Here is a 10,207-nt window from a genome sequence, read left to right as displayed (position 1 = left end):
CTCGGGAAGTTTTCTTCTATAATTTTGTTGAAGATGTTTGCTGGCCCTTTAAGTTGAAAATCTTCATTCTCATTTACTCCTATTATTCGAAGGTTTGGAGACTTGAAGTTCTTATCACATGGATCTTTCACTTCTTTAGTTAGAGTCACACCAAGGTATTTTATATTATTTGTGATTATTGTGAAGGGTGTTGTACCCCTAATTTCTTTCTCGGCTTGTTTATCCTTTGTGTAGAGAAAGGACATTGATTTGTTTGAGTGTATTTTATATCCAGCTACTGTACTGAAGCTGTTTATCAGGTTTAGGAGTTCTCTGGTGGAATTTTCAGGGTCACTTATATATACTATCATATCATCGCCAAATAGTGGTATTTCGACTTCTTCCTTTCCAATTTATACCCCTTTGACCTCCTTTTGGTGTCTAATTGCTCTGGCTAGGACTTCAAGTACTATATTGAATAGGTAGGGAGAAAGTGGGCAGCCATTTCTCATCCCTGATTTTAGTGGGATTGCTTCAAGTTTCTCTCCATTTAGAATGATGTTGTCTACTGGTTTACTGTATATTGCTTTTATTATGTTTAGGTATGGGCCTTGAATTCCTGATCTTTCCAAGACTTCATGAATGGGTGTTAGATTTTGTCAAATGCTTTCTCAGCATCTAACGAGATGATCATGTCGTTTTTGTTTTTGAGTTTATTTATATATTGAATTATGTTGATGGATTTCTGTATATTAAACCATCCCTCATCCCTGGAATGAAGCCTACTTGGTCATGATGGATGATTGTTTTGATGTGTTCTTGTATTAGGTTTGCAAGATTTTTATTGAGTATATTTACATTGATATTCATAAGGGAATTTGGTCTGAAGTTCTCTTTCTTGTTGTGTCTTTATGTGGTTTAGGTATCAGAGAAATTGTGGCTTCATCGAATGAATTGGGTAGAGTACCTTCTGTTTCTGTTTTGTGGAATAGTTTGAGGAGAATTGGCCTTAGGTCTTCTTTGAAGGTCTGATAGAACTCTGCACTAAACCCATCTGGTCCTGGGGTTTTTTGATTGGTAGATTATTAATGACTGCTTCTATTTCTTCAGGGGATATGTGACTGTTTAGATTGTTAATCTGATCCTGATTTAACTTTGGTACCTGGTATTGGTCTAGAAAATTGTCTCTTTCATCGAGGTTTTCCAGTTTTGTTGAGTATAGGTTTTTGTTGTAGGATCTCATGATGCTTTGGATTTCTTCAGGTTCTGTTGTTATGTTTTATTATTTAGGATACTGTCTCTGTGCCCTCTAGTTAGTCTGGCTAAAAGTTTATCTATCTTGTTGATTTTCTCAAAGAACCATCTCCTGGTTTGATTGATTACTTGAATAGTTCTTTTTGTTTCCACTTGGTTGATTGCAGCCCACAGTTTGATTATTTCCTGCCATCTACTCTTTTATGGTGAATTTGTTTCCTTTTGTTCTAGCGCCTTTAGGTGTGTTGTCAAGCTGCTAGTGTATGCTCTCTCTAGTTTCTTTTTGGAGGAACTCAGAGCTAAGAGTTTTCCTCTTAGGACTGCTTTCATTGTGTCCCATAAGTTTGGGAATATTGTGGCTTCATTTTCATTAAACTCTCAAATCTTCAATTTCTTTCTTTATTTCTTCCTTGACCCAGTTATCATTGAGTAGAATATTTTTTAGCTTCCACGTAAATTTTGGCTTTCTATTATTTATGTTGTGGTTATCTGATAGGATGCATGGGATAGTTTCAATATTTTTGTATCTGTTGAGGCCTGTTTTGTGACCAATTATATGGTCAGTTTTGGAGAAGGTATCATGAGGTGCTGAGAAGAAGGTATATCCTTTTGTTTTAGGATAAAATGTTCTGTAGATATCTGTTAAATCCACTTGTTTTATAACCTCTGTTAGTTTCAATGTGTCTCTGTTAATTTCTCTTTCTAGGACCTGTCCATTGTTGAGAGTGGTGTGTTGAAGTCTCCCACTATTATTGTGTAAGGTTCAATTTGTGCTTTGAGCTTTACTAAAGTTTCTTTAATGAATGTGAATGCCCTTGCATTTGGAGCGTAGTTATTCAGAATTGAGGTTCATCTTTTAAGATTTTACCTTTGATGAGGGTGAATTGCCCCTCCTTGTCTTTTTCGATAACTGTGCATTGGAAGTCGATTTCATTCGATATTCGAATGGCTAATCCAGCTTGTTTCTTGCGACCATTTACTTAGAAAATTGTTTTCCAGACTTTTACTCTGAGGTAGTATCTGTGGTTGTCCCTGAGTTGGGTTTCCTGTATGCAGCAAAATGTTGGGTCCTATTTATGTAGCCAGTCTGTTAGTCTATGTCTTTTTAATGGGGAATTGAGTCCATTGATATTAAGAGATATTAACGAAAAGTAATTGTTGCTTCCTGTTATTTTTTTTGTTAGAGTTGGGATTTTGTTCTNGTGGCTATCTTCTTTTAGGTTTGTTGAAGGATTACTTTCTTGCTTTTTCTAGGGCATAATTCTCCTCCTTGTGTTGGAGTTTTCCCTTTATTATCCTTTGAAGGGTTGGATTCATGGATAGATAGTGTGTGAATTTTCTTTTGTCATGGAATACTTTGTTTTCTCCATCTATGGTAATTGAGAGTTTTGCAGGGTACAGTAGCCTGGGCTGGCATTTGTGTTCTCTTAGGGTCTGTATAACATCTGTCCAGGATATTCAGGTTTTCATAGTCTCTCGTGAGAAATCTGGTGTAATTCTAATAGGTCTTCCTTTATATGTTACTTGGCCTTTTTCCCTTACTGCTTTTAATATTTTATCTTTATTTTGTGCATTTGTTGTTCTGATTATTATGTATCGGGAGGAATTTATTTTCTGGTCCAGTCTATTTGGAGTTCTGTAGGCTTCTTGTATGTTCATGGGCATCTCTTTCTTTAGGTTTGGGAAGTTTTCTTCTATAATTTCGTTGAAGATATTCACTGGCCCTTTCAGTTGAAAAATCTTTATTCTCATCTATACATATTATCCTTAGGTTTGGTCTTCTCGTTGTGTTCTGGATTTCCTGGATGTTTTGAGTTTGAATCTTTTTGCATTTTGCATTTTCTTCAATTTTTGTGTCCATGTTCTCTATGGCATCTTCTGTGCATGAGATTCTCTTTTCCATCTCTTGTACTCTGTTGCTGGTGCTCACATCTATAGTTCCTGATTTATTTCCTAGGATTTCTATCTCCAGAGTTGTCTCCTTTTCGATTTTCTTTATTGTTTCTACTTCCATTTTTAGATCTTGGATGGTTTTGTTCATTTCCATCACCTGTTTGATTGTGTTTTCCTGTAATTCTTTAAGTGATTTTTGTGCTTCCTCTTTAAGGGCTTTCACCTGTTTAGCAGTGTTCTCCTGTATTTATGTGAGTTATTAATGCCCTTCTTAAAATCCTCTACCACCATCATGAGATAGGATTTTTAAATCCGAATCTTGCTTTTCGGGTGTGTTGGGGTATCCAGGACTCTCTGTGGTGGGTGTAGTGGGTTCTGATGATGCCGAGTGTTCTTGATTTCTGTTAGTAAGATTCATAAGTTTGCCTTTCTCCATTTGGTAATCTCTGGTGCCATATATTCTAGCTGACTCTGGCTGGAGCTTGTTCCTCCTGTGATTCTCTTAGCCTCTGTCAGCCCTCCTGGGAGTCCAACTCTTACCTGAGTCCCAGTGGTCAGAGCATTGTCTGCAGGCAAGCTCTCCTCTTGCAGGGAAGGTGCACAGAGGTCTGGAACTAAGCTCTGCTTCCTCGCTGAGGATGAATGCCCAAAGGGCCCCTGTCCAAGAAGCTCTGTTGCTTCTGGGTCCTGCACACTGTCCTGCATTGACTGGTCACTGAGAGACCGGGATACAAGATGGTGCTCTTACCTCAGGCCCGGGGTCAGAGCCATTCCTGCAGGTCAACTCTCCTCTGGCGGGGAAGGTGAGCAGAGGTCTGGGTCTCAGCTCCCTGTTGTGGCTGAGGACGAAGGCCAGGAGGGACGCTGTCCAAGAAGCTTTGTTGTTTCTTTGGTCTGTGTGCTCTCCTGCCTGGACTGGTGTCTGAGAGACCTGGGATACGAGATGGCGCTTTCACCTGAGTCCAGGGGTCAGAGCCCTCCCTCAAGATAATAAACTTAATTGCTGTACAAAAAAGTTGGAGCATATGGGCCATGCTTGCTCTGATGGAGTGATACCTATGGTACAACTACTCAGAACCTTAGTGTGATGATTCTGTGCAGCGCAGGACAGGGAATTCACTCATCGTGGTAGGAGGTACAGTTACTAGTTTTGCACACCTCGGTCAGTTATTCATCAACATTCATACTTGCACACTGTCTATATTTGCATTTAGAACAGAGAAAGATTTTGCTATCACTCTGAGTTTGACCCTGGTTGAGGGGAAGGCTTTGCCAATTTCTCATGAGCCTGAGATCTAGTCCGTGGCATGACCATGTATTTGTCAAACAGCACATATTCACTAGAGGCTTCCTTGGCTTTTTAATTTGCCTTAATTCTTCAGTAGCTTACAAATTTATCTGCAATTAAGAGTTTTTGTAATTACTATCTTTTTCTAGTAGTTTTTTCTGCAGGTTTTAGAAAGCAGCAGGAATCTATAATAATAATAGTATCATAGAGCATTTTACCAGGTGACAGTCTTGGGATTGCAGTGATGTGTTTTGGAACACCACCCTTGCTGTCTGTATTTTCATCTGATTATTATGTTTACTGTAGTAGATCTTACATATTTATAGATATGTATATTGTTTTGAAATGCTAAATAACTAATGATTTATACAGAAACACTTTCTTGTGCACTGTGGAAATAAAATAGAATTTTTTAAAAAGACAAAAATTATGCCACCCAGGATTCCTATCTGTTACTTTTATGAGTTTTTTTTTTTGCTTGCAAACATGTCTTACACTTGTACAAATATTTTTATTCATTCTTTGAAAGTTTTATATATATTGATATCAACCTTTGCCCCCTCTTTAAATCCTAGGATTCACTACCACAGCCCACTCTCTCAACATGATGCCTTTTTCTTGGAACCCAGAGTCTAGTCAGTGCTGTCCATGTGTATATGGGTGTAGTTTTTTTAACCAGTGCACAAATTTTGCCTTACTATTATTTTGTAGCTAGCTCTTTCTCATAAGCATCTCCTACTGTTTCGTTTGTACAGAATGACCATCTCATTAAACTGGTTCAAATGTTAATTGTCTGATTTATCATTATTCTCATAATCAGAATTATTCTCATATAGTTTCTCACCATTTTTTCAGGAATTCAACAAAACTTGCATATTGTCTTGATTATGGATTCTGCAAATTTGAACTTCATAGTAAACTGTGAGAGTAATCCAGCTTTGCATAAGAAATGCCAGGTGCTATGGATGGAGGGTTGGTCAGACAGCAGTATGAAGAAGGTATGTTCTGGTGCTGAAACTTGCAAATGTAAAAACAAAGCACGTTCTATATAATGCTACTTTCCCAGTCTTTGCTTAGTGCCAGTGTGAGCGTTAGCTTAACTAGGGGCTGGGCATTGAGACTCTAAAATCATCTCTCTTTTCTTTTACCTCAGGATACTTTGGTAGAATATAGAACTTGGGAGCAAAACTTTTAGTTGAGTATAGAAATTTTAGTGGGATAAAGAGATAATTATCATTTTTAAAAATTTTATGCCTTTGATTTATTAGACTAATAAGAGCTATTCTAGAATTAAAAAAAAAGTTAGTAAGAATTTTTTTTTTTTTAACCAAACCAAAACAGAGCTCTATCTAGCTCTGGCAATTCTGAAACTCACTCTGTAGACTAGGCTGGCTTTGAACTTAGAGATCTACCTGCCTCTCTGGAGTGTTGAAATTGAAGGCATGCACCACGGCCTGCCCAGCTTCATAGTTAAGAATTTTACAAAGTGAAAATTTATGTTCTTTTAAAAACCACACTGATATTCCAAAATGTTTAAGAAGAGTTAAGTTTAATGTATGAACTCATAGCATCTTTGAAACTACAATCCACTTATTTTAGTTTGTCTGAGTCAGTAATAACCTGAGACATTGTGCTTTAAATGACATTCATATTTCCAACTGCTTACTCATTTTTATGTAATAAAATACATATTCATGTCTGGTACATTTCAGCATTAGTGATATCATATACATCATAGGCAAAGCTAGATTTCTGCAAACAGATAAGAGGGCTTGCAAGTTTTTTTGTTCTATGAGAATAGTAAGCAGGTATAAAGTTTTGGATATGCTTCTGTTTTTTCTCCCTGAAATCAGAAGTGATATTATTACTTGATGAAGGATGAGAGAAGATGCTTGACAGGCTGAAGGGTTGAGAGAAGACATTTGGAATACTTTATGGTAATGAAAGAAGTGACAGGTTGAGTCTGTTTCCTTGAGGTTAGCTAGCACACTTGTATGGGTTTTCTCAAGCCATATGTATACTCATTTACACCTAGATAAATGATGACTTGAATTTAGCCAATATTGTGGTTTTGCTCTTTGAGTGTGATGAAACAAGTGTGGGCAGGGAAATTGAAGGCACTTGCACAAATGGAATTACACTTTACCAAGGAGTTTAGCTAATAAAGTAGTAAATTAGGGTTTGAAGGAGAGGAGTGGTATTAGCTAATACAGAGGGCTTGAAGTGCAGAGGTCTAGTGACCCTAGACTGTAGATGGGAGCAGAGGCTGGGAGGAGGCTGGTTTGAGAAGGAGTCAGGCTGGAAGCTAAGAGTGTCTTGGGACAAGGGTGGCATACTCAAAAGTATAGCTTCCCACCCAAGCATGAAGACAATAGTGAGGACCAAGTTTGGCTCTCCCATAAGCTGGGTAAAAAGTTGGGCATGGTGGTGCATGCTTATAATTCCAGCTCTGGGGAAGCAGGAAGAGGTGGGTCTTAGCCAGGAAGCTAGTCTGATTGGAGAGAGAGCACAGCAAGAGGCCCTGTCTCCACAGAGGGGCTTACCATTTCTGAGAATGGCACAGGCTTGCCCTCTGCTTTCTATGAGTGTGAATACACACTTTCACATGCTCACACGTGCTTCCCTCACAAGTGCTTCTCCTAATAATATACTGTACCTCACAAATGCTCACTTAAAACCTCTTAGAGATTTTGCTTGTTTGTCATAAATCAGTGAATGGAAGCACAGCATTAGTTAAAGAATTGGTTTTGGGGTACATTTCATTCAGTTTTAAAGAAGCGTTCTATATTTTTAGATACCAGAAATGTTATTCAGTGAAACAGATGGTGAAGAAAAATATGAAAAAAAAAGAAAAGATGAAAAGAAAAAAAATTCAGGTAGTATTTTGGTATAATTGATTTTTTTTAAAAAAATGTGTATTCATGGGATTTTTTTTCATGTTATAGAGTTGTGGAAGATGATTATAAATTTAAATAATGAAAATTGTTAACAGTCAGGTTTCTTGTCCAAGAAATTTTGAAGTTTTCTTTTGCTTTTAAATTAATTTGTATCATATATAAGCCAAAAGAATGTGTATAAGAATGCCAGAAATTCAAAAATAGTTTTTGCGGCTCTGGAGAGATGCCTTGGTAAACTGCTTGTGTGCATGTATAAGGCCTGAGCTTGAGTCTCAGTGTGGCAGTTGTTTGTAACCCTAGTGTTAGGAAGGTAGAGGCAGGAGGATCCTGTGTTTTTGAGTCTGCCAGCCCGGCCTTATGGTGGAGACAACTGGGCAGTGACACCTAGCCTCCATGAGCATGTGTACTCTCATACACATGTGCCTCTCCCCAACCCCCAAAGAACTTGCACACATTGTCCTCCATCCCCATTCTCTAACCGTTCACAAATAAAATAAAATAAAATAAATAAATAAATAAATAAATAAATGGCCTAGTGAACTGAAGTCCTGATTATATTGTTTTGACTCTGATCAGTATATATGCCATAGAACTTAGTCCAGAAAAGTTTTGAGATATTTTCTGAGTATAGATGATAGTTTCTCAATTGTAATATTTTTCCACATTAATTTTGAATAAGCTATTTTATACCTTAGCCATATTCATTCTTTAACAAAAGCATCTAATCATGAAATGTTTACTAAAGTTGTTTTATGCTCAATGCAGGGCATTTTACTGAGGAACTTATAGCCTAGTGAAACCAAGAATTATGTTTTGCATAGACATTAAACTTGGATGTAGCAAGAAAGCGGTGATGTAAGTTCACCTAAACTGTGCTGGGAGATGCAGTTCTGATGTCCCGAGTATCATAGGAAGTAGAAGTGCTCTTAAGAGCCGTCTAGAAAGGTGTTCTGAAGACAGCTTGGATAGACGCACAGGCACTTTTATGGAACTGTAAAGAAGTAGTAAAAAGGTCTGAACTGCTGGTTGGGTCAGCTTACATGAAGAGAAGGATGGGTAGGGTCAGTGGACCAATCTCAGTATAATATTATGAGTTTGCAATCTAACTTGAGGGCTCTGGGGATTTTTGAGAGATTACATTAGGAATGTAATTAGGACTTTCTTTTAAAGTAGAATCTCTTGGTCTGTCTCCCCACCACTACTCTATCCCCACGTTTCCTTCCTCCAGTTATTATCAAATGGTTAGTACAGGGAAAGTGACACGTAACTAGACCACTTTAGAAGTGCGTTTCTGTGATGTGGGGCAGACAAGGCCTGAGCCAAGGAATAGGTAAACTTAGAAATAATGGACTTGGAGAGTATTGGGAACTGGTTGCCGTGGAGCTAGACTGTAATGGCTGTGACACTGTAGGACAGGATGGCACTTTAGGAAAGGATGAGTCAAGAGTGCCTCAGTGGTTCTGGTTTGAGCCAGTAAGGAGAAGTGGGCTTCTTTCATGGAAGGAGGGAGTGCAGGCGGTCAGTGAGAGAAGTGTAGGATAGATCACAGACACACTGAATTCCATGTGAACGCACTCTTTTGTTTTGAAGTATTTCCCCTTTTATCAAATAAAATTTTAATTGGTTTAGAATCTCTTCTATTTCAAGTAGCTTTTACTGTGTTGTCTTTTTTATTACATGTATAATGTTAATTGTTAGAATAATTATTAGATTTTAAAATATTATAATTTAATTATATCACAATTATTCTGATCCCTAATAATTGGAATAATAATTATTAGAATAATTAATTCTAATTAGTAGATTGATTTTACAGCAATAGCCGTGTTCAGGGGAAGTAAATAACAGAGACCACCACAACCATAGTGGTCAAATCCTTAAGGAGCATAGGAGCTATGGATGCTTTTATGTTTTGCAGAAAGGGCTTGTGTTTATAAGTATCTGAGATATAGGTAAGATTATTTGATATAACTCTTAATGCATCATGCTTATGAGTTAATTTCACTTCATGTTTTTTTCTAGTTGATCCCGACTTTATAAAGTCATTCTTACTAATCCATGAGTCTTGTAAAGCTTATGGGGCCACCCCAAGCAGGTACATGACCTTTCTGCATGTGTACTCTGCCATCAGTAGCAGCAAGAAGAAGGAGTTACTGAAAAGACAGAGTCATTTACAGGTACAGTACTGGTAATTGTCAGGGTTTATTTTTAGTTTTTAATTATTATGTCTTGAGTTACTTATAGGGAATGATTATGTAGTTCACAATACTATGTTTCACGTGGCATATACTTAATATGAGTAAATAATATATATATAATAAACCCTCCCGAAACAATTATACGTCCATACAGTATTTCCCACTAGATTACAGTGAGGAGTTTTTCTTCATTAATAGTTATTTCACTTTTAAGGGATAACATTTAATGTTTTAAACAGGTGTAGTACTTCCCCACCAGGTCTTTTTATTTAGTTGGGCATTATCCATGCTTGTTACAAAATATTTGGGAGGCTGAGGCAGGCGGATTGGGAATTTGAGCTAGCCTGAGCTAATTAGTAAACCTTTGTCTCAGAAGACCAGAAAAAAAGAAAGAGAACAAAGGAAAAGTAAACATTGCTTTTGTAAATATTACTACAAAGGTTAATATCTGATACTATAAAACTGAAATTATGTTTTCAAAACAAACTGATGTTTTTGGTTAAAATTATATTTATAAAATAATGTTCTTACCCATGTCACTTCATATTCTGAATAGTTTTCTTTGTGTATTATTCTAAATATAGAGACTTAGATGTGGTTTTGAAATGACACCCTCCCCTTGGTCTTGTAAACTTTATATGACCCAGCACAGGGGAAGGCCAGGGCCAAGTAGTGGGAGTGGGTGGGTAGGGGAGCAG

The 10,207-nt window shown here is 37.3% G+C and overlaps 1 protein-coding gene across 3 annotated transcripts in view; it reads left to right on the top strand.

Annotated features, from left to right (window-relative positions):
• Dync2h1 (dynein cytoplasmic 2 heavy chain 1) overlaps positions 1-10,207 on the top strand; it is a 229,073-nt gene that overhangs the window by 98,802 nt on the left and 120,064 nt on the right. For all 3 annotated transcript variants that reach the window (XM_021206255.2, XM_029543408.1, XM_021206253.2), the window contains exons 52-54: positions 5,270-5,412; positions 7,209-7,290; positions 9,334-9,488. In XM_021206255.2, the coding sequence (XP_021061914.1) occupies positions 5,270-5,412; positions 7,209-7,290; positions 9,334-9,488 (380 nt within the window). The remainder of the gene's footprint in view (positions 1-5,269; positions 5,413-7,208; positions 7,291-9,333; positions 9,489-10,207) is intronic.

The sequence above is a fragment of the Mus pahari genome, chromosome 10, assembly GCF_900095145.1.
Source record: "Mus pahari chromosome 10, PAHARI_EIJ_v1.1, whole genome shotgun sequence".
NCBI classification, from domain to species: domain Eukaryota; kingdom Metazoa; phylum Chordata; class Mammalia; order Rodentia; family Muridae; genus Mus; species Mus pahari.
This window is presented reverse-complemented; position numbering and strand designations above follow the sequence as displayed.